At 35.5% G+C, this 24,024-nt stretch overlaps 5 protein-coding genes and 1 long non-coding RNA gene across 12 annotated transcripts; 4 read left to right on the top strand and 2 right to left on the bottom strand.

Annotated features, from left to right (window-relative positions):
- Positions 1–32: 32 nt before the first annotated feature.
- On the top strand, positions 33–3,096 carry LOC139102950 (transcription factor E2F5). The gene is made up of 7 exons (XM_070657174.1): positions 33–254; positions 610–719; positions 812–1,082; positions 1,404–1,627; positions 1,892–2,004; positions 2,086–2,133; positions 2,238–3,096. The coding sequence occupies exons 1-7, from the start codon at positions 147–149 to the stop codon at positions 2,342–2,344; spliced, it is 981 nt and encodes a 326-aa protein (XP_070513275.1). The 5' UTR covers positions 33–146; the 3' UTR covers positions 2,345–3,096.
- A 365-nt stretch (positions 3,097–3,461) lies between these two features.
- On the bottom strand, positions 3,462–14,533 carry LOC139102953 (uncharacterized). 4 transcript variants are annotated; one of them, XR_011545802.1, is made up of 10 exons: positions 14,270–14,533; positions 10,657–10,827; positions 10,362–10,589; positions 10,112–10,246; positions 8,560–8,669; positions 8,282–8,413; positions 7,775–7,938; positions 6,341–7,675; positions 5,922–6,080; positions 3,462–4,931 (listed from the first exon to the last, which is right to left on the bottom strand). It is a non-coding gene; the product is annotated as an uncharacterized lncRNA (long non-coding RNA). The 4 variants fall into 4 exon arrangements; XR_011545801.1 differs by having other exon boundaries at positions 3,462–6,080; positions 6,341–6,454; positions 6,646–7,675; XR_011545800.1 differs by having other exon boundaries at positions 3,462–6,080.
- LOC139102948 (uncharacterized) lies at positions 5,710–7,895 on the top strand. Its single transcript, XM_070657166.1, has 6 exons — positions 5,710–6,143; positions 6,301–6,449; positions 7,056–7,348; positions 7,422–7,490; positions 7,569–7,667; positions 7,783–7,895. Exons 1-6 carry the CDS (start codon positions 5,710–5,712, stop codon positions 7,834–7,836), a joined length of 1,098 nt encoding a protein of 365 aa, XP_070513267.1. The 3' UTR covers positions 7,837–7,895.
- On the top strand, positions 8,665–11,898 carry LOC139102946 (RYamide receptor-like). The gene is made up of 8 exons (XM_070657163.1): positions 8,665–9,252; positions 9,813–9,955; positions 10,056–10,228; positions 10,392–10,584; positions 10,721–10,821; positions 11,004–11,127; positions 11,227–11,399; positions 11,496–11,898. Exons 1-8 carry the CDS (start codon positions 9,065–9,067, stop codon positions 11,772–11,774), a joined length of 1,374 nt encoding a protein of 457 aa, XP_070513264.1. The 5' UTR covers positions 8,665–9,064; the 3' UTR covers positions 11,775–11,898.
- Positions 12,011–14,260, top strand: LOC139102947 (RYamide receptor-like). Its single transcript, XM_070657165.1, has 8 exons — positions 12,011–12,476; positions 12,536–12,678; positions 12,800–12,987; positions 13,093–13,151; positions 13,238–13,398; positions 13,519–13,613; positions 13,784–13,910; positions 14,002–14,260. Exons 1-8 carry the CDS (start codon positions 12,271–12,273, stop codon positions 14,127–14,129), a joined length of 1,107 nt encoding a protein of 368 aa, XP_070513266.1. The 5' UTR covers positions 12,011–12,270; the 3' UTR covers positions 14,130–14,260.
- A 4,696-nt stretch (positions 14,534–19,229) lies between the features above and the next one.
- LOC139103031 (extracellular signal-regulated kinase 2) lies at positions 19,230–24,017 on the bottom strand. 4 transcript variants are annotated; one of them, XM_070657365.1, is made up of 12 exons: positions 23,496–24,015; positions 22,597–22,816; positions 22,351–22,481; positions 22,092–22,267; positions 21,855–21,994; positions 21,598–21,790; positions 21,388–21,528; positions 21,209–21,300; positions 20,982–21,122; positions 20,725–20,873; positions 20,588–20,619; positions 20,141–20,297 (listed from the first exon to the last, which is right to left on the bottom strand). In XM_070657365.1, exons 1-12 carry the CDS (start codon positions 23,583–23,585, stop codon positions 20,270–20,272), a joined length of 1,533 nt encoding a protein of 510 aa, XP_070513466.1. In that variant the 5' UTR covers positions 23,586–24,015; the 3' UTR covers positions 20,141–20,269. The 4 variants fall into 4 exon arrangements, with proteins under 4 accessions (XP_070513463.1, XP_070513462.1, XP_070513466.1 ...); XM_070657361.1 differs by lacking the exon at positions 20,588–20,619 and having other exon boundaries at positions 19,234–20,297; positions 23,496–24,017; XM_070657364.1 differs by having other exon boundaries at positions 20,213–20,619; positions 23,496–24,017.
- Between the last annotated feature and the right edge of the window lie 7 nt (positions 24,018–24,024).

Genomic DNA, 24,024 nt, shown 5'->3' with positions numbered 1-24,024 from the left:
GATACCACGACTACCAGGTTTATTACCGACAGCAGAGGCGCGCTTACATTTGAACAGAACGTGCGGTTGCTGGGATGGCGTCCGTGGCGTTGCGGCAATTTCGAAGGGACTAGCAAGTTTTGAAAATTTTCGCAACGACCGAGATAATGGCAGATAATCAGCAGAGCCGATTCGAGAAGTCGCTCGGACTGCTGACTACCCGCTTCGTGTCTCTGCTTCAGAAGGCAAAGGACGGCGTGCTGGATCTAAAGCTCGTGAGTACACTCGATGGCTTCGCGAGGCCACCGAAAAAGTTAACCTGTATTAGGTTAAGTGACCGCGGGCTTACACGTCATACTTTAGGTTGCGGGAATTTTGAAAGACGTGCGCGGGGCGCGGGGACCGACGTCTGTGCATCTGGGTGCCGTTTACCCTGGTATCGCGAACGTTTACGCCCAATCGCCACAAGGCCAGAAGCCGACTCTCGGCGTGGCCGACGCTACGACAACATTACAACATCGTAACTTACGACCTCACCCTAACCTATAAGAGTCACGGGGTTCACGGCAGGACGCCACTGCGATCAGTCGAAATTAATGCGTTAACTGTTGTTCCGTATAAACGTTGCAGGCAGCAGATCTCCTGGAGGTGCGCCAGAAGCGTCGCATCTACGATATCACAAACGTCCTAGAGGGTATCGGCCTCATAGAGAAAAAGAGCAAGAACAGCATCCAATGGAAGTAGGTGTCACTCTTTTACTTTCATTATAATATTACCGTCTTTCTTTTGCAGATATGTAATGTGTACTTTTATATTACAAATCTATGTTTAGAGGTGCAGGGCCTGGCTGCAACACACAAGAAGTAGGCGAAAAGTTAACAGATCTCAAGGAAGAGATCAGCAAGCTGGAAGATCACGAGCAAATATTGGACACTCATACTCAATGGATACAGCAAAGCATAAAGAATATACAGAATGATATTGGAAATAGGAAATATGCATATATCACGTATGAGGATGTTAAGGAGAACTTTGCAGATGAGTTTGTGCTAGGGATACAAGGTCCACCAGACATGGAGTTATCAGTACCAAATGTATTGAAGGTACACAAAAAGATATTTATAAAGTGTTTTATATTATTGTGAGTTTGTCAAGGATGAAAGCTTGCAATTGCAATTTTTGAAGAATTAAAATTGTTTTTTTTTTTAACTTAATTTACTGTAGTTATAATTAGGAAGGTTTATCCTCTGAGAGATAACATAATCAAATAAATCTGATTATCATACTTAAAGATTTTTCACTTGATAGATAAAAGCTTGGATTTCGAAATTTTTCATTTAATATGTAGAAAATGTTTAATGCAAATTATACTGATTTACATTTGTTTTTTAATACTATTTATTTATTTTTTATATATTTAACAGACTGTTATTCAAGATGATGCAGTGATAAATTATAACATGCTTCTGAAAAGTAATACAGGAGAGATTAAAGTATATATGGTTCAACCTGAACTAGCTAAAACTTACGATAATAAAGTGTTAGAAATGAGATTACAAGAAGAATCCAAAGGCATAAAGCGCGGAAATGAGGAAACCGAAAAAAAAGAGGAAGAGGTTATTGTTAAACCAAAGAGAAAAGTTGGACGGTAAGTGGAATTAAAAAAAAAAAAAAAAAATTTGTAGAGTTCTATATATGCTCTAATCGTGTCGGGAATAATAAAATAATATTCTTGATCTGCGCAGAGCAAATAATAAAATTGTTAATCAATTGATTTTGTAAAGGGGATGAATAGTTGTTAAGCTTGAACTATTCATTTGATACAAAATGTACAGCTTTATAAATTACATCGATTCCTTAATATTTTAATTACATTAAATACACTAAATATATTTTACTATTTTACTATTAGGCCACCGAAAAACAGCATCAAAGTGGACCCAGTAACGGATGACGAAGAAGAAGAGGATTCGGATGCTAAGATGATAGAAGCTAAAATAGTTCTACGTGACGTAAACACCACAGGTATTTAATCTTAACATTCTTTTTAAATATATATTATTTATTAAAGTTCTAATTCACATTCTTAATTATTTTTATTCACAGATGTTGTCCAAAAAGATTGGGATTTTCTTGATCAACTTTATTCCGATTGTAAGTTATATTTTAAACGGATATTGTAAATATCATCTTTAAACTTTTTAATATACATATATTTAAACATAACAAAGCATTTAATATCTGATTTTCATTTGCAGTTTATGGACCGTTGATGAGATTAAGCCCACCCCCTGGAGAGAAAGATTATCATTTCAATCTTAGTGAGAACGAAGGTGTTTGTGATTTATTCGATATTACAACGTAATGAGTATCGAATTGATGTAGATTCGATTTGCAAAATGGAGACATTAGTACACAAAGTTGAAGCCGAGGAAAAATCTGACAAAAATCATTAAGGAGAGGTTTGTGCATATAATTTTAGGAAAATTTAATAGATCATAATCATTGAGAGTATACAGTATTTTTTTATTATTGAAAGTACGGGAAACTAATAACATTGTAAAGTCCTATAATCTGTTTTGACCGCTGTTTCTTTTGTACATTGCCAAGAAAAATTTAAAGTTTTAGTGGCATGTTTTATATAGATCTATTAGAGATTGTTCTCCTAGCTGTAAGTTGATTCACTACAAGCTTATTTTATGAATACGTATTATTGGACGAATATGTATAATTCGAATAATTTTCAATTTAATATAAAAAAAAAATTTAACCCTCAAACGGTACTTTACCTTGTCCACTTTTTTTTTCTTATGTCTCAGAATTTAATATATCAATTTTTAAGTATTTAAAATTTTTTTATTTTTTGTGTTATACATTAAAATAATGAGTGTTAGAAACAAACAAGTTTTTAAAAATTCTAACATTTTAAAATCAAAGATCAGATTATTGTAATCTGATATACTGCTTGAGGGTTATGAGACTTATGAGATGTACTTTTTTATACATCCATAATACAATGTGATACAGCAAGCTTTTGTTATTGAACTTTTGGAAGAAAATTTGCATGCACATATTTGCTGCGACATGATTAGAATAAATGAATATTACATACATACAGTAGAACGAATCCGAACATTTTTTAACATTTTATGAATTATATGTTACCCAGATCTTTACTGTTAGCAGTGCATACATATTGCTTATATTTATGTACAATATATCACGTGATAAAAATCAATTTGTTTAATTTTAATGGTACTGTAATCCAAAGCAGGAACCAATTGCTTTCGTTTACCTCCATCCGAGACTATTCTTGAAATTTTAAAACAATGCTTATTATTTTTTTCGAAAAGAAAAAAAAATTAGTTCAGATAGTTGTACATATATATCGTACATGATACTTTAAACCCTTTTTGTTTTTTTTAATATATTAAATATATACCGAACAAAGCAATTAGCGTATAAAATAATTACAATTAAGCTAACACTCTCGTGGCACAAAGTGAGCCAAACGAGAAAACGAATCTGCATCGCAGAAATGAGACAGTAACAAATTCAATTTGATCTAACACGGTGTTTTTAAAGATAAGACAATTTTTAGAGCTTATCAAAATCATAGAATATTTGCGCTTATCAAGTTACTCCCATATCATTATCCCGCACACACTTTTAGTTTAATATAAAAAGAAAAAGAACGATTGATGCGTATTGTATCGATCAAGTTGTACAACTACAAACTGTAGCTCGTTTCAAGCTCACTTTGGCCGACTTTATAGAAAATTACAGAAATCCGTCAAGATCTCTATCTTCGGATCTAACGCAAATTATAGATCATATAAAGTGAACGTCGGACAGTATAATTCGCTACATATTCCAGATAGACTCCATGGATAGAGTTCCATTTATAACTTTGTATTTTTAAATATGCGTTTCCTGAATTTCCTTTCTTTTTTTCTTCTTTTTCTTTCAAAGATCTAATATGTTTCAATAATTATATGCATATTACACGAAGGGCAAACGTTTCCATTGGCTTTTAAACGCTAATGATTCACGTTACTGCCGCCCTATACTTTTCATTTCATATGTAAATGTTGATTTATGCCATATATCACGGATGGAGAAAATAACTGACGTTCCTATTTGTGCGACGTCACGTCGTAGTCTATTGGAGTTTCCATTTCACACCCCTTGATATTAAGTTACAACGCCACGTGTTTAGTTTTTACATGTAAAATCAGTAACGTCAAGTCTTATCATTGATTAAAATTGTTGTTCGCACACCGCGCTCGCGGTGCGGCAAGCAAGATTTATTTTCATTGCTTTTAAATCTAATCTCTTTTTAATTTTATACCCCTTTAAAGAGATAACATTGCCATTCTTTGCACGTATCCTTTCATTTCTGCTCGCAGTCGATTCCACGCAAAAGCATGCAATTTTCTCCCGTTGCAGCATTGTTAATACCGGAATATTTAATGTCTAATATGATAATGTCGCAACGAGTCTGCTTACTCAAATCCTACGCTGAAATTGTATTGACTTTTCCTTTTTCCTTGCGAGCAACCATCGGCGACCCGAAGAACTGTCGTTGACAGACACACGGTCTGTGACCGTCAGTCTGTCACGTCGTAAAATTTTCGAGCGAAATAAGCGTTAATTGTTCGCGCGTTATGGCAATATTTATCTACTATCATGGTGGCAGATTAATATCGCGGGGCGTGAAGCACTGGAAAAGCCATGCGCTCGGCAAGCTCTCCATTTATCTTACTGACATCACTATTGAAGCAGCTAAGTGGACGAACTTACGTTTATGAGCAGATAGTAGTACGTACATTCGCATCGATGGCAGACGAGGTCCGCCGTTTAAAGTAGTCTTACGAGTAGTTTTCCCAAAGTCTGTCGCAATTATCCGGCAATTTGGAACCTTCCCCAAATCGACCTCTCAAGTCCAAGTGCTGTAATTTAGGATCGGTCACTCGCAACGCGACACGTGTATTTATCAGTATGACAGCCGCTTCTGATTTCGGTGAGACACTCTATTTATCTACGCTGCCTCGTGTATTCCCGAAAAAAAAATATCCGTGTAAACCCTCGTTTTTAATTTATAAAGCTGCTGTTTTACGAACTGCTTCACGCTCACCTTGCATTTCGTAACGTAGTTTGCTAAACGCGAGTCGTGCAAGGTGTCGGGGAGTGAAAGATTTTCTGGTTCTCCAAAGAAAAACGTTTTCTATAATATTGCAATGATAAAACGTATGTATTTCACATCTATACGCAATGCACTGTTACATCAATGTAATTTGTTTGAATCGAGAAGTATTTTGCGCGCTATTTCACTTGCGATTGCTGAGGATTTTAATTAAAAGAAATTGTAGAGAAACAGAAAAATTGGATAACCGGAAAATATTTGAATTAAAAAGCTAAGATTGCGACGTGAATTTTATAATTTTGTTGTAACAAAAAGTGTTTTTTTTATTTCTTTTATTTTTGCGCGTCCAGATTAATGTTAAAAAACGACGTGATTTGTTTCGATACCGCAACGTCGCGCTTTACTTATTTCTCAAGAGTCTCATTTAAAAAATTAAATTTAAAAAAAGAATAGCTATCCTAGGAAGTGTTTTAATTAGGAATATCGGCGAAGATTCACGACGTGGAGCTTAAGAACTGTGGCGAGTAAAGACAAGTTGTCTATCTTTTCTTTTTATTTTCGGACATCAGGATCGATAGTAGGAAATGGGATCCCTGAGTGACATACGACCTCTTTTGCATACCGCGAGACTGTTTGGATGTGGACTTTTCCTCGTCAGGGAGGACGATATCGTGATAATGAAGTACGGCGCTATTTACTCGGCCCTGTTTGCATTTCTGTATGCCGGTCTCTGCATCGCGAATTTTTACATGCTTCGTTGGGACGACGTGATCGGGCCGAGGTTGCTGACACTTACCGCGGTGAGAACAGCCCTCATCTATGCCTGCATCTTGAGCGATATTGCGATGACGTTCTGGTATAACTGGAAGATACGGGCCGCACTTTCACACTTACGCGTCTTTGACCGAGCGACGAAATACAAGGAGCCTCGACATCCTTACAGGAACCGTTACATCTGTTGGGCATTAGCATTCGCTATTTTATCGTTTTGGTCGATAGTCGGATATATAACGTTCTGGTAAGTGCTAATAATTTTTACATGAACAGATTTTTAGAGAGAACGATAGTTACAATGATGCAAACATTCGTAGAATTAATTTTTTTTAATTACGACACTTAGTAATGTAAAGTATGTTGATAAGAATGATGTGACAAGTATGACATAACATTCGTAGCGTCGAGCACAAAGATTCCGTGTTCAACGGGATAACTTACGCTATTGTTAACGCAACCCTGTCGATGCAACTGATGACGTTCGCCAGCCTGTCATCCCTCCTGTACGAAAGATTCCGCCGGCTTTGTGAACTACTGCTGCTGCCCGAAGGTAAGCTGCAAGAAATAATCGCGTTAACAAATTGTTGATAGTTTGTTAAATCACTAATTTAATCGCCGTTTATATAGAAAACCGTGAAAATAAAAAAGAAACAGATTCGCTCGGAGAAAAAAAAAAAATGTATTCTATGCAAATCTTTCGGTCTGTCAACTTTCCCAGAAAAAAAAAGTTAACAATATACAATTACAATCTAATTTTCAAATCCTTTAATCTCATTCTCGCTAGTTTTTTTTTCTTTAATTTATCCATTTCGTAGGAACACCAGCTGTCATTAACAGTTTGCTATCAGCTTGTCGACACGCTTGCTTTCCCACGCAGTTTGACTGATGAAGACAGGACAGCCCCCCTCCGAGACTCGTAGTCCTAGAAAATAAATGACATTAAATTATCGCTCACTTTAAATACAAATAAGCAGATTTCTCGATAAGATAATAAAAATTAATTTAATTAACGTCTAGTAGACGTTCAAGATATTTAATGAAAACCTTTTTCTCATGTTCATTAAATTTACTTCTCACGTCTAGTCTTTAAATATAAAGAGCAGAAAAATTGGCTTTAACCGTCTTGAAAGTAATTAGTCTTGTATTATTTGAACAGATGGCAAAATTATGGTGGTGGACCGGTCAGGTAAGCAGTTCCGATTACAGGAAGTCTGGTGGCTACATTCGTGCCTCACTAACGCAACCGAGATGATCAACTCGGTGTACGCGTTGCAGCTTCTCCTATGGATCTCCAGTATGTCCTTCAACACGCTTACTCGTATCTATACGATCAACGATAACAACGCGGTCGTGCAACCCCTGCTGATGGTGAGGGAAATTTTATTGGTGTCCGCTTGCGTGACGAATCTGCTGATCATTACCATCGTCTGCCACGTTACTGCGAGCCAAGTATGATCTATTTTCTCCTGCTATGTGATTAACGAGTTTATCTCTCTTTTCTTCTTTTCTTTTTTTTTTTAAGGCTAATCGAGTCGGTAAGATCGCCTTCACTCCATCGTCCGCTATTCTCGCCAAGAGAAGTTTCACGCAGGTAAACTTTTTACTAATTTAATTTTTTCAAACAGTTACTTTTCTTTTATCAAATATTAATTAAAATAAATAATTGCAGGATTGCAGTGTGGAAGCTGTAACCTATTTTCAGTTGAGGCAAGTACATTTCTTTGCCTCTTATGGAATCATACGTATCGATCTTCCATTGCTTCTCTCGGTGAGTTCCTAAAAAAAAAAAAAAAAGAATAATAAATCTGTAATTTTCCTAATATAAAACGTGTCTCAACATTTTTTATATTTCCATAATTTTCTTTCATTCATTACTTTCATAGATAGCCTCTGGTATAACTACGTATCTGGTGATCCTTCATACAGCGAACGTTTAACGATGATCCAAGGTAGATCTTCAATTTCGCTGCATCTACGATCAATCGGTCCATCGTCACGTTCATTTCATCTTCATCTTTCTTCGCGGTTTTACGAATCGGCTATGGAGTCAATGAGAAATTAAGACTAGCATATGCAAAATGTAAGAAAGGGCATAATAAAAAAAAATTTCTATTGTATTTTTTTACTTATTAAATGCTTAAGACATTTGTGCATTTGGTTTTTTGCAGATCGAACATGAAGGTACAACCGACGAGTAAAGATGACGGATGTTAAAAAAAAACGTCGGTATTATTTCTTCCAGTATAGAATTATTACGAGCATATTAAAGCTATATATTTATAATTAACATATCTTAGATAGGAACCGACTTGATTTGTCAAAAATATATTGGCAATTAAATCAATAACGGGAAGCAGAATTTTAAACAGTTTATACTTATACCTTTAAAATTGTAATCTCAATAATAATGAACGGTATTGTACTGAATTGCTTGCAACGTGTGGATCAATCAGAAACATCTGTTTAACGTTAAACGTCATATCATCAATCTTTTTGTTTAGGCGGCGTCGCTTCCTGAAAATCGACAGTAAATATAAAATTAAAAAAAAGAAATAATACCTTAGTTAATATTAGGAAAAAACATACGTACGTTTATATTTCTTAAATTAATTTTATTAAAGAGTTTTAAGCAAAAATGATTGAGTATTACAAAAACTTACGGGGAAGCCGTTTATGGTAAGAAACATCAAGAGAACTTCTCCGGCATTGGTCCAGCATAATTATACGAACATCGTCGGCTGCAGTCGTCGCCGGAATTTCGCACAAGCACCTACGGGAAATAAAGCCACCGTTAAACAGTCTCGTCTGCGCGTTTATTCCGACAGTGAACTGGTGTCGATAGCTATTCCGAGTGCTACCACGCAGATCTTAACTTCGCATAAAGTTCAACGTCGAAATAAAAACTGTTCGGCAAATATAAAGTGTCGGAAGTGCGAGGAAAATGCATCACATCGCGTAATTACATGTCGTTATCACTGAGATAAACCGAAATATCGTTTTGTTCCTCGAAAGACAAGTCACAGAGGATCTTTGCCATCTTAAATTCGGGCATTTTTGTATAAAAAAAAAGTTCTTCACTATTTGGGACCACTGCTGTTACTTTGTATTTTCATATTTTTGTACGAACTCTTTGGTTTTTTTTAAACAATATTTAAAAAATTTGTAATGATGACGAATAAAACTACGTCATTAAAAATCGAAAACGTGGTCAAGATACTGTGGAGTTTTTATAATTACTTTCATGGAAGTGATAAGGATTACGTGTTAATTATTCTCTATGCGCCAACGGCATTCATTGGTGTAATAGCCAACATTTTCGTGATTACAATGGTTTGCAAGTATCATTTAAAGAGGTATGTAACTGCCGTACGTATAAACTAATAAGTAACGTATCTGCTAGATTTATTAGAAAAATTAAAGAGCAGATAGCACAAAATGACTTCAAATTGCAATTTTATTGTGCTCGCGATTTTCATGGGTGCGTCTCACGCGAGAGCATGAATTTCTGGTTGAAAAATAATCGAAGAGCTATTATCAGCAGCTCCTACACGCGTTCGACCATTGAATGCACTGCGGATGGTTTATTTGCACGATACGATGCTACGCTGCGTATAATCCGGAAATAAACGGTCCATAGATACATACAGCCTCATGAAATACTTGAGCATTAAAGCACTTGAGCTTCGAGCACTAAAATATATGTATATTTTTTATTAGAACAATAATCAACATCTTCCTCGTAGGAATTGGAGTTTGAAAATTAATCTCTACTTTCTATCAAACCTAATGTGAAAACTGTTTTAATGATTTAAATTTATCAAAAGCACATACTAATTAAATTCGTAATTTTTGTAACAAGTGCAAAGTATTTTTCTTTTTAAACACAGCTAATATAATTTATTTATTTTTGTAGCGTTACAAATTATTTTGTAATTAATCTGTCTATCGCCGATTTATTGGTTGCCACAATATGCATGCCAATGACAATAAATCAAGAAATATCGATGTCATGGAATCATAGCGAATTCCTATGCAAACTGACTTCTTATTTACAAAGTATGTATTATTGCAGTCTTAAAATCTTTAAGAATTCAATTACCGTTATCTAATCTAATTGCATTTTAAGTATTTATATTTTTATTTGCACTTGCAACAGGTGTGAGCGTTACCGCTTCGATATACACTATTATGGCTATGAGCATTGATAGATACCTTGCGATAAGAAATCCTATGGCTCTTCGCTGTATATGTAGCCACAGAAACATTATCCTCGTTATCGTGACTATTTGGTTGACATCCATGGCTTTTTTTCTTATGATTTATAGAGCGGTAAGCCGAACTAGGAATCTAGAATAATAATTTATTACGTTCTCAGCAATATTAATTAATAAAATGTACAAGTTAACTGATAAAAATGATCAACTTTTATTTTATATCCGTTAAGGCTACATATTTTACTTACTCATTTGATTTAATTTTTTTTTTTTTGCAGATGAAACTCCAGAATCCGATGGAAGATATCATCAACAAGACTCTGGACTTGATGGCGAATGAGAATTTTTCGCGAAAAACTATTTCGCCGATACCACCAGATTTTTATATGTGTACGGAGGATTTTACATCGTTAGGAATCCATCGAAATGTCTTTGGAGGCGTTCATTTCTTGTTCTCCACCGCTATTCCGTGTAAACTTATAAATAAATGTATCATATTGTATTAAACAATTATTATCGTACAGTTTAAGAACAGCATGTTACCTTTCTGAAAGTTCTCACACGTTTATTATATTTTCCTTTACACGTTTTCTTGTTATGCGTTTAGGTCTCGTTGTATTGTTAGCTTATTCGATGATTGGCTTCACCCTCTGGTCAAGAAAGCCGCCCTTCGATTGCGATAACAGAGATAGCGCCAGCTCACGACAAGTCAGTCTAAAATTAAGTTCTTTTAATTAATAATTGTTTAATAAAAAATAAAACCATAAAAAAAATTTTAATTTTAAAATACAAAGCAAAAATCAATACGGTATTATTCCCGAAATGCGATTTTTGTTTGTTGCCTATAATGTATTTCAATTTAAATTTAACAAGCAACCTAATGTTTATAGGGTTTCAGATTACGACACGACAGAAAACGAGTTGCCCTGATATTATTATTCCTTGCCGTACTCTTCGCCCTGTGCTGGCTACCGTATAATATTGTTCAATGTTTAATCGATCTCGAAGTTATTGGTAAGTATAGATTTTTTTTTTCATCGATCAATAAAGTGATATATAAGAATAAATCTACAACAATTAATTGTAGTAAAATTTCATACACCTTACTTGTAGATCGAACGATATCAACGGGCAAAACGTTGAAGTACTTTCTATTTTTGGGACACGCAAACAGTGCTTTAAATCCTATAGTTTACTGTTGGATGACACGTGGCTTTCGCCAGAATCTCGCGAAATTATTGAGTTGTACTTTTAATAATCTGTCGGATCATGATCCATCTCGAAGAGTAAGCGACATACGTGTACACACTTTTAATTCCACTGACCAGTGACCGAATGTAAAATACAATTTTGCTCATTGATTTCGTGAAAACGTGTTGCAGAACGCAATGACGATTACCGATGGCAACATGCAGCACATTCCACAATGCTTACAAAGACTGTCTAGGATGCGCAGACGTGCTAATCTACAACGACGAAAGTGGTATTCGTTTATTAACAGCAGTAACAGATCGCATCGGCATAAAAGCATCGAGCTGAGAAATGTTTATGACGTTCCAAACGAGGATAAAGAAAATCAATCGGGAAATAAAGATATAAATGAGTTGGAGACCAGCCAGCCGGAGTCAAACACTTTGTGTGCCACAAATAGACAATGCTAATCGATAACTATTTATTAATTGCAATTTAATAAAAGAATCCCTCTCTCTCTCTCTTTTCATTATAACTTAATTCTAACAAAATGACACGCAATAAGTTCGCAAAATTACCACTTACTCCATTGGCCATTCTCGTTAAAAAAATATTATCCACGCAGATAAAAAAAAAGCTACTAATTTAATTTGCTTTAATCTTCTATAAAATATTCTTTTACTTAATTAATATCTCTCAAATAATTATTTTGTTTATTAATTAATATTTTAATACCTCTTTATTTAATTAGTACATTTTAATTAATTTAATATAATAAAGTAAAATTAAAAAGTTTAATAGTATAAAAGATTGATAAGATATTTGAAGCATTAGTTTCGTATAATTAAATTTTATTAGCAGATTTACTATGATAATAATTTAAATTGGATTTGCAGTCTTGTTTAAACGTTATTGCAAGTTCTAGCCTCGCGTTGAGTTTTTCGCACGTAACAAACGCGAGTGAACATGAATGAAAATAATAATGACCATGTAGAAACTCGTATTGTCAACGAGACGACATTTGAACTCATAAAAAACGAGAAATGGAGTCTGTGTTATTACTTTATTGGCTGCGACTATTATTTAATTACTTTGTACGCAGTAGCCGCGGTTATCGGTGTGATTGCTAACATCTTCGTGATCATAATGATCTGCAAATATCGCGCGAAAAGGTATGTATATCTTAAATTGATAGCGGAAAATAATAACGTTTGTATTTTTTATTATTTAGCGTCACAAATTACCTAATGATTAATCTAGCTATTGCTGACTTACTGATTGTCACAATCTGTATACCAAAAATGATCATCGATGAAATTTCGATATCATGGAACTACAGCGAATTCCTGTGCAAATTTATGAGTTGTCTGCAATGTATGTATTTTTTTAAAGTAATTAATTATGATAAACAGTCTTTATCTCACAAGCGTTAATATCCTTATCAAACATATATGTGTAAAGATCCTAACTGTAAAAACTGTGTTATTTTTAACAGCAACATTGATCACCGTCTCGATATACACTGTTATGGTTATCGGCATCGATAGATGTATGGCCATAAAAAATCCTGTTTGGTCCTTTTTTATTCTTCGCAACGTATATAATTATAAAAGCATCATTTTGGTTATCACAACCATTTGGCTGACGTTAAGTTTCTATTATTACTTTATGCTCTATCCAAATGTAAGTTGTTACTAACTGAAAGAATTATATATATATATTTAATTAATATATATATATATTATATTTATAAAGTACTAATATTAATATTTAACATTTTTTTCTTAGACAAAATTAGAGGTGCTGAAAAAATTCATTGTCAATAAGACAACAGAATACTTAGAAAAGTACAGTAGTGAGAGATAATTCCTTAGTATTTTACAATAAAATTTATATATATTAAATATAATTTGTTTAATATTCGTTTTTGAAGGAACCACACCCACTCAATAGAAAGAAAAAATATTTTATCCAACATCTCACAGTTTGAATACTATATGACCTATACATGCACAACAAATTTTATGTCATTTTCTTCTGAGATACATATGACATTTATAAGTATGGATTTCATCTTGACCACTATTATTCCATGTGAGTTTGTAATAATTAATATAAATGTACTCCAATGAATGTACTTCAGAGAATTATCTGTCTCTGTATATATAAGATATTTTCATTTTTTAAGTAGACTTCTTTTCATTATATGTTTAGGTTTTGTTATATTACTGGCTTATGTAACAATTAGCTTCACTCTTTGGAAGCCACCCTTAAGCTGCAGTGACAGGGAACATGCCAGTTCACAACAGGTTGACTCATATAAAAGATTAATAATTTTTTTTATCTTTAGAAGCAAAATAACAATTTGTTAGAACTGAATTATTATAGAAACCACATTCAATTTAAATATTTCTTTTCTATGTGATAAAAAAAAGATCTCTATTCAAATTTAATAGACATTGCTGTCTTTTGTTCTTAGAGCCACAGTTTAAGACATAACAGAAAACAAATTGCCTTAAAATTACTAGTTTTGTCAGTACTCTATGTTCTGTGCTGGACACCTTATAATACTATCTCATATATATATTATATACTAAGACTGCTTAGTAAGTATCTCGCAAAATTTCATAAAAAAAAACTATACATGCTTTTTTCTAATAAGAATTACTTTCCTAATTTTCTGTGCTTTCTTTGTAGATTTTAATTTATCACCTAAGATGGGACAATCTGTGTTTAAACTAGGGCAATATTTTCAATTATTCGCTTTTGGGAACAGTATCTTGAATCCTGTGATTTACATCTGGATAACGCGCAGATCTCGTTAGACTTTTACAAAAAATGTACAATGCATCTCTAATAATCTACTTCATCGAAATTATTTTCAGCAAATGAGTTAATTACGTACACGTATTTATAAATTAAATAAGTAAACTAGATATTACAAAATACACGGTATGTGACCAACCTTAAAGTCGACGTTCCAAGTGTTCCGACACCTTCTTCTTCTTCTTCTTCTTCGGTATTAATCACACGCGAATTATGTATAACCTTCATAACTCAGAACGGCCAAATCCAACAGTTCCAACTGTTGCGACTTCCCGATGTCACTTCAATTAGTTTAGGCGCAATGCCGTGTCCGCGTGTGCCCGTAGCGCCTGCTAATGCCTCGGATGCAGAGTCCAACTCGGAATCGCGGCTTCCACGCATGCAGATACAGAGGCTCGTCCGCGTGAAGCCAGCGTTTCAGCTGCCGTCGGATAGAAGAACAGGCCAGACCTATACACTGTCTGTCCTGTTCTTTCGTGGCGTCGTCGGCAGATATCTCAGATCCGCTTCTCGGTAACATCGTGGATCCTTAAATAATTTTAAATAGTACGAAATCCGAGTCACCGAATTGTGTACGGTCCAACATTTTTAAAGTATAATGTAATATAAGTTTTTAATATACAATGCAACAAAAATTTTCCGTCCCACTTAAACAGACTGCGGACTGTCGGTTATATATACTTTTAATATTTTCTGTAAGTACAACCGGTGTGGTTAAAAATTTTTGATGCATTCTACACATCATTTTTCTTAAAGTAATATAATATTAGTGCAAATAAATATATGCAATATATGTATACAGGCGCGCGCCTGTATTTTAATTTAAGGAAATAAGACAGCTGTCTTATTTAATTCATTAAATAAAAAATTTGTAAAAAAAAGCATTATTTCTCTGAAAGTAATATATATTAAAGTATATGCATATAAAAATATATAAGTATACATTAAACATATGTAATATAACAATTAAAATAAAAAGAAATAAAGACAATTAAATAGAGAATTTGTAAAAAAAGCATTATTTCTCTGAAAGTAATATATATTAAAGCATATGCATATAAAAATATATAAGTATACATTAAACATATGTAATATAACAATTAAAATAAAAAGAAATAAAGACAATTAAATAGAGAATTTGTAAAAAAAGCATTATTTCTCTGAAAGTAATATATATTAAAGCATATGCATATAAAAATATATAAGTATACATAAAACATATGTAATATAACAATTAAAATAAAAAGAAATAAAGACAATTAAATAGAGAATTTGTAAAAAAAGCATTATTTCTCTGAAAGTAATATATATTAAAGCATATGCATATAAAAATATATAAGTATACATAAAACATATGTAATATAACAATTAAAATAAAAAGAAATAAAAACAATTAAATAAGAAATTTGTAAAAAAAAAAAAAAAAAAAGCATGCGACTCACGAATCTGCATGAGCTTCAGCGGAGTTGTTGCCGGTGACTGTAACATAAATAGGAAAATATTAATTCAGACATGTTAGTTTCTTTTTGATAAAGATTTTGATTTAAAAATTAATGCTTACCTTAAAGTTGCTCCGCCGATGCAGGATACCCCCCGGGCCTGCTCCTCCTCTCAGATGGGAGGTCGTCGTCGTCGTCGAGTCATCTTTTCGCGCACTGGAAACTCTCGCGAAATACTGTCATTAACCCCTAACGCTATCACTCATAATTTAAATTATCACTCGTTAGTTTACATTATCACTCACAGTTTAAATTATTATTAAAACACGGCACCCCGTATTATAAACAAAAACGCGAAACTGTACACTCACACTCACTCACACTCACTCACATAATATTCACCGCGCACTTCATAACACTTCATAACACTTCATAACACTTCATAACACTATGACTCATATTCACCGCGCACTTTATTACACTATCACTCATACCTAGTTTAAATTATTATAAAACAAGAAAAAATTATTCGAATAGGACTTTAAAACTACTAAAATACGCGTCGCACAATCCGACGTAACGCGAATCTCTCAAGCAGCAGATGCCAATTTCCCGAATTGCGTGCAGTAGCGCACGCACTATCAGTCACGGCTAACGAAACAGAAAACGACACTCCGCGAGGGACCGACGAATACTCCGGGCTGTACGACGATCCCTTAAAAAATAAATTAAAAACGCGAATTACTATATCCCGAAAGCGCGAAACAATATTCCGATAACGAGAAAAGCGACCTTGTTTTGTAATAACTTAAACACGGCATCCCGTATTATATACATAAACGCGACACTGTACACTCACACTCACACTCACTCACATAATTATCACCGCGCACTTCATAACACTATGACTCATATTCACCGCGCACTTTATTACACTATCACTCATTACATAATAACTTAAACACGGCACCCCGTATAATATACAAAAACGCAAAACTGTACACTCACACTCACACTCACTCACATAATATTCACCGCGCACTTTATTACATTGTCACTTAGAGCGTAATTTATCATAAAACAAGGAAAAATTGTTCAAATAGAAATTAAAAAATACTAAAATACGCATCGCACAATCCGGCGTAACGCAAATCTCTCAAGCAGAAGATGCCGTTTCCCGAATTGCATGTAATAGTAGTGACCTTTAATAACGGCATGACTCATTGCGGCAACGGCGACTAACGCGCGTAAGCTAGGGTAAAGTGCGTCAGGCCTTACCGCGGATCGCGTACGTGAGTCCTGAAGTACCGAAAGAAACGAGAAAACGAGGGAAAAGTTGAAGGAAGGCATCTTCATGCTCTGTTCTGTTCGCGACCGTGCATGTGAGAGAGAACGCACGAGTGATCGCTAAGAAATCATTAGAGGCGCCTATAATGATTTCTTAGCGATCACTCATGCGTTCTCTCTCACACGCACGGTCGCGAACAGAACAGAACATGAAGATGCCTTCCTCCAACTTTTCCCTCGTTCTCTCGCTTCTCTCGATACTCCAAGGTTCACGTACACGATCCGCGGTAAGGCCTAACGCACTCCACCCTAGCTCACGCGCGTTAGCCGCTGTCACCACAGTGAGTCAGGTCATCATTGCCGGTCACTATACACTATTAGCACGTCTTACCAGACAGAAAATCGACACTCCGAGAGAGATAACGCGTACTCTGGCTGTACGACGATTAATTAAAAAATAAATTGAAACGCGAATTATTATATCCCGAAAGCGCGAAACAATATTCCGATCACGAAAAAGCATCCTTGTTTTATAATAAAATAACGTTCTCCGCGCACTAGATCACTCGCGGGATATTCACGACACTTCCGTTAAATCTTTAAACACGACCCTGAGACGTAAGCGCGGTCTAACTGTCACTTTAATACTTCGGTCGGTGTAACGAACGACACAAAACTTGCACGAAGCACCGGTATAAAACGCGCCGCGATATAAAATATTCCTAACGCGGTAGACACTCGCGGGATAGTCCACGACACTTCCTATTAACCTTGAATCCCGACACAAGAATCTAACTGTCACTTCAAGCGAGGTCCACGTCACCTTGTTGCGCGGTCAAAAGTCGTCGGTAGAATGACCGCGAAAACTTCCCCCAACCCCTTCAATGTTTTCCCTACTATCGCGCGAGATATTCTTTACCCCCTTGTGTTACCCCCACCGGGGGGTATTCACTATCCCGCTTTTTACCTTTACCGTTATTCAAAACACGCAACCACCTTTTTCGTTAAATTTTTGAATTTGACTTGAGTAATCGATAGCTCAATAATAATCGAATAAAACAGAATATTAATCATAATTTTACTATCCCGCGTTTTATTTTTACCGCGCTTTAGAACGCGTTATCGCCTTTCTCGTTAAATTTTTGATTTTGATTCAAGAAATCGATAGCTCAATAAGACATCGAACGGAACAGAATATTAATTGTAATTTTTCTGTTTCAGATAGTACTCTAGCATTGAAGGAAGGACCGACCCGACATTCCGCAGACATCCTGAGAAGAGGAGGAGGACCAGGAAGAGTATCAGGCATCGGCAGAGCAACTTTTTGGTGAGAATTAATTCTTTTTTATACAATCTTTATTAAAATTAAGCTTTACATTAATTTAAATGCTAACATATCTACATTAATATGTTTTATTTTATGTTACAGTCACCGACAGAACTTTAGAACTCCGCTGAAACTAATACAGATTGGTAAGATATGATTTTCTTCGTAGTTTGTAATTGCGGTCTTTTAAAAAATAACGCGCGCATGGATTCTTTTAGTAAATTATTAAATCATTACAAAATCTTTTTTTTGTATAGCTCTGGCCTGTTCTTCTATCCGACGGCAGCCGAAACGCTGGTTTCACACGGACGAGCCTCTGTATCTGTCGCGTGGAAGCCGCGATTCCGAGTTGGGCTCTCTGCGTCCGAGGCATTAGCAGGCGCTACGGGCACACACGGACACGGCCTATTGTGCGTATGTTGCCCGTCTAAAATCTGCGACCACTGCTGCGTACTACTAGAGAACACGGCGAGCACGCAGTTCGAGTTCGAAACAAAAACGTCGAGGCATCCGTGCGTCGTAGCCCGTTTTTCGTGTCGAACTCGAGGATTTGAAACGGTCGGGAGTGTCGTGGACTATCTCGCGGGTGTCCAGTGCGTGAAAGGATGACTCGACGACGACGACGACCTCCCATCTGAGAGGAGGAGCAGGCCCGGGGGGCATCCTGCATCGGCGGAGCAACTCATAGGTAAGGATAAATTTATTTTATAAAATCTTTGTTAAATAAAACATTCTACTTTTTTTAAATTAATTTTATAAATAATTTACATGTCTACATTAATATTTCTTTTTATGTTACAGCCACCGGCAGCATTCTACACCTCCGCTGAAGCTTGGTAAGTCAAATAATTTTTTTTTTTCGTAGTTCATAATCGGGCGTATTAAACCAAAACACGTCGACTATAGATTATTCAATTATAAGGACGCGCACGAAAAGAACCTTTCAAAAAATAGTGCACACGAATCGTGTGCATGGTTCATTCTAGTTTCTATAAAATATCGCTTTGAAAATAAACATTTGTTAGTGATTAACTTTGCACTTAATAAAAAACCTGTTTTTTTTCTTTATTAAGACTTTATTTTCACAATAAGTATAAAGCGCAATGAGTGAGTCTACAAAGACATGACATAATGTATGATACAATGAAATTTGTACATTTGTAATTCGTGATAGATACTTGTCAGTGTTGCGTGCACGTCTATATAATCCATATAAATAAAATGTCATAGAAAAATATGTATGCTCCTTTCGCTAATATGGCCCCGTACGAATTGCATCGCTTACAGTTTAAGTCTCCACGTTGTTCGCCACGAGATGATTTCTGCACTCCGAAAAAAGTTTCTATGAAATTTGCATTTTTATTCTGGTTAAAAAAAAAAAAATAAAAAAGAAAAAAATATGTAAAAAATTTTAGCTGAAAGGAGCTCGCGTACATGATCGGCGCACAACGCTATTCTCGATCGTGGTTTTTCGTCCCTCGTTAAACTGATCCATCGCGCACTCACCACTCTACAGTACCGTTAAAAAGATCTTTGTAAACTGATTCCGTTATCACACCATGACTCTGACTGTGACTGTTCAGGAATCTTAACTTGTCGTATGTTGTCGGTAGTTTCTTTTGGCCGATGCCATCGACGTCAAAGGTGTACCGAGCATTTAATCTCCCTTGATCGCGCGCTGCATTTTTACCGCAATTGTTAGTCATTACAGTATCAACGAATGATCTACTAACGAGATTATCTCTATCGCGACAAAACGTGCGACTTTGTGCTCGTGGACGTTGCTGTGTAGATAACGATACCGTTTGATTTAAATAATTGCGAACGACTTGAGGATGATAATTGACGCGCGGCGATTCCGGACTGTTGGCTTTACCCCCGGTGGTCCGGACAACGGACTTCGTGACGCTAGTAGGTCTGATATTGCTCGGACTGTCGTTGATCTTGATCAATTTCGCCGGCATTGTTTTAGGACGACGGTCATCACCGCGACAATTAGCGGACACTGAAGTAAAGGGCCTCGATGCCTGAGTAAAGATTTGTTGTCGGTAGACTTTTCGTGGTTTTGTACGTTGTGCTGTCGCTGCTAATTGGCTCGATCTACCGCCTCCGTACTGAAATTAAAAGAATTAGTTGCGTCAATTGCGATTTTAATGCATGACAATTGTACATTATGAAAACTGAAAAAAGTTTAATCTCGTGGTAATGACCGTAGTAATAAATAAATTAATTTTAAAATATCTAAATTTTCTTATTTTTGATAATTGTTGAAATTGTATTAATTGACTTATCACTACGACGGGACTAAGTGTTCGCTCTCAAAAATATTTTAAACGTAACGTGTATACGTAAAAATTGAACACGATCAGCTAAGTGACGTAAAATAAAAAAGCGAATACAGTACCTACTAAATGCAAATTCCACACGACATGCAGTCTGTAAATAAAATTTACCGTTTACGCTCCCGCGTAAAATGACTCGAAAAGGGAGGGCGGCGGATTAAACTGGGAAGTAAAATAATTAAAAATATGTTGCGCTCACCATAGCCATCTGATCAGATTGGATGGAACGTTGAGACTTCGACAATTGCGATTGTCGTTGCTGATTGAAGTAGAAACAGCTTTTGGTCGTTGTCGGGGGTATATTTCCGTTCGTTAAATTACAACTATACTGTGTCGCCACGTTCCTAACTATAAACGCAAGTAATTAAAATTTGTTCAATTTTAGATTAAAATTTTTCTTTACGAGTATTATTCTCAATTTTATTAATTAAAGTTTATGAACAAAATCGTTCTTACCATTATGACGAGTATTAGTAAACGTCTCTTGCACCGAAACTTCTACGGAATTGTTCACCGTTTGTGTTCTTGTAATGCCATGCAGAATACTGTCATCATGAAACGGTCTAATTACCTTCTTATTTGATAAGGACGAGCACGCTGAAAAGTTTACGTAAAAATAAATTAAGAATTAGTAAAAAAAAATGCAAGAGGTAAAAAAATCTAGTATAATTCGTTCTTCTCACCGACAATCGTATCACCTTGACCGATCACCAGATTATTTTTACTGGTTTCTTTTCTGAGACTTTCAGACAATTGCCGTAATCTAGATTTTGATCTGTAAAATTGTTTTGATGTGAGAAAATACCGAGACCGTTCGCAGATAAAATATCTACCTTTATTAATTAATATTATGTAGACTCACATATTTTTATGTTTCCGATGTTTTTCGTCCATCATCGCGTAGAGCTTATTTCTATATTCATCGACTGAGAGTTGCACGTCATCACTTAATAATGGTATAACACTGGAGCCTCTCTCTGGTTCGTTTCCCCGTCTGTGAAAACTGATAAAGAGAAATTTAATACTAAAGAAAATGCGATAAGAAAAAAAGCAATATTAAAAATAAACTTACTCGGCGACGTATGGGTGCTCTAGTGCTTCGACTGCAGTAAGTCGTTGCGTAGGGTTGAAAACTATCAAATTACTTATAAGATCCAAGGCTTTCTCTGTTATTTCCGGCAGTAAATCTTTCAAAGTTCGTCTCGGTCTATTAGGAGTCTTTTCCAATAAATTAGTTCCATAACCGGCACTAACCGACATTAAATCTATAAAAAAAAAAAAAATTATAAACACTATCACTAATTATAAAACAGTCATAAGAAAGATTACCTTCGTCCGTCGGTGGCGGCAAAGTTGCCATTATTCTTTCAACTTGATTTATTGTCGACGAGCCGGGAAAGAGCGGCTTTTCAAGTAGCATTTCACCGAGAATACAGCCTAAAGACCACATATCTATCCCCTTTGTATATCTGAAAATATTTTTATTACCTTAGCAATGGTTCAATTTTCACTCATAATTTAATAAAATAATTTTATAAATATTAAGAGTTACAAGTAAACTCGTACCTCTTCGAAGCAATAAGAATTTCTGGTGCTCGGTACCACCGAGTTGCGACATAGTCCGTCAGAGTTGGATCACTTCCTGTCTCGCCGTCACCCTCCCCGATTTGTGTGACCGAACGTGCTAAACCAAAGTCCGCGATCTTGCAATGGCATTGTGCATTCAGAAGTACATTAGATGGCTGCAATATAAAACCAGTGCAAAGTAAAAAAAAAAGTTTTTTTCAATCAATCAAAGCTTTCAAATCATTATGCTTAACGTTACCTTTAAGTCTCTGTGGATAACGTTTCCCGAATGTATGTACTTGATTGCCTTGAAAAGCTGATACATGATGAAGACTTTGTGGATGTCCTTAAGGATGTTACCCCGTTTGATGACGTTGTGGAGGTCGGTTTCTGGGGAAACGGGCCGAAACGTGTTTCAGGCCAAAAGTCTGAGAATTGGCGCACATAGCGTGACTTTCGTGTGCGTATTGCGTGCGAAATCTTCTTCGGACCGCGTATAACTCACCCATGTACTCGAAAACGAGGTAAATGTCCCGATCGTTGTCCGCCTTGTGCAGTCCGATTAGCTTTATGATGTTCTCATGATTAGCAAATGACAGCAGAAACATAATCTCGCGGAACGTACGCTGCGCGTCCGTCTGATTTCTGAAAGCGTCGAAGATCTTCTTCACCGCGACGGTATCCTTCCTTTTTTTCTCGATCGCCTTCCATACTATACCATAAGCCTGTAAAAAAAAAAAAGTTAAATAATGTTACTGTTAATATAATATAAAACATTCCTCCCCAAAAAATGAGGAAGCTTTAATCAATATCAGCATTATTTATATTGCACATAGCTGTTTTAGATAGCCAAATTTTTAGTCTTTTATTTTTTTTCTCTTTTCACAATTGCAATAATATAATTTTGACGGTACTATCAAATATGAATCAGAAACATGCTAAGACAAATATATGATTATTGCATTAATTTGTTATTTGCATTTATCAGTGTTTAAATGAATTATCTTGCAGTCTATCATCACATTAAATTATGCAAATAGATGTCAAACAAAAATTGCCTTGCGGTACCACAATCCGTTTACTGTCGTTGCGACGGCGACGTTATTGATTGTCTTGGTCTTTATTTTTTCTTAATGCGATGAGTAAGAGTGACGATTATTGATATTATCAAAATCACTAATAGTATACAACGCAAGTATTAATATTTTTTGTTATCTAGATGATTAATTAAACAATGAAAAGAAAATTGTTTTAGTAGTGAAGAAATTTGCTTTCCATTAAATTGTACAGCTAAAAATGTGATTCTTTAATACAAGCATTTCTTACTATTGCATGTTTCTTGTAATTGAAAAATAATGCATATTAACATGCAGTGTGCAACTAATTTCTTATCAGTGTTATTACCCCTTTGCCAAGACGTCGCACTATGTCGTATTGCTTGCTGATATGAGCGTCGATCTCGGAGACCTTCTCCGCAAACTTTTTTCCTGACATCGTCGTAGCGGCGTCAACGGCACTCGTAAGTTATAAAAATTGCAGTCCCCAGATAAGATTAAATTTTCGAGGACAATCGCACGTGGGTTAGTTTTTCGGGTAGTCGTGAAGGAAGGTGCGAACCGTCGTGGCGTATTCACATCTTCGCACATTAGACAGATGACCCCCGCGGCCAAAGAAATCCCTTTATCCATGCGACCCTCAACACGACAGTGCGTGCCTTTGTTTACGAAATTGATAGCAGTTGCCGAGGCGACCGTGTCCACGGCTGCTAGGCGATGTCACCCTACCTGCCATGCAAAGATATATCACGAATAAACCGAGCATGAAATCATCAATGAGCAAATGCAAAAAAAAATTTTTAATGTTGAAATTAAACATTAATTAAAAAAAAAAAGTTATACTCCTTCTCTCTTTCGTTCGTTATTTATTAATTTAT

Source organism: Cardiocondyla obscurior, linkage group LG05 (genome assembly GCF_019399895.1).
Source record: "Cardiocondyla obscurior isolate alpha-2009 linkage group LG05, Cobs3.1, whole genome shotgun sequence".
Classification (NCBI taxonomy): Eukaryota; Metazoa; Arthropoda; class Insecta; order Hymenoptera; family Formicidae; genus Cardiocondyla; species Cardiocondyla obscurior.
The sequence above is the reverse complement of the archived record's forward strand: the minus strand, read 5'-3'. Positions and strand labels throughout refer to the sequence as shown.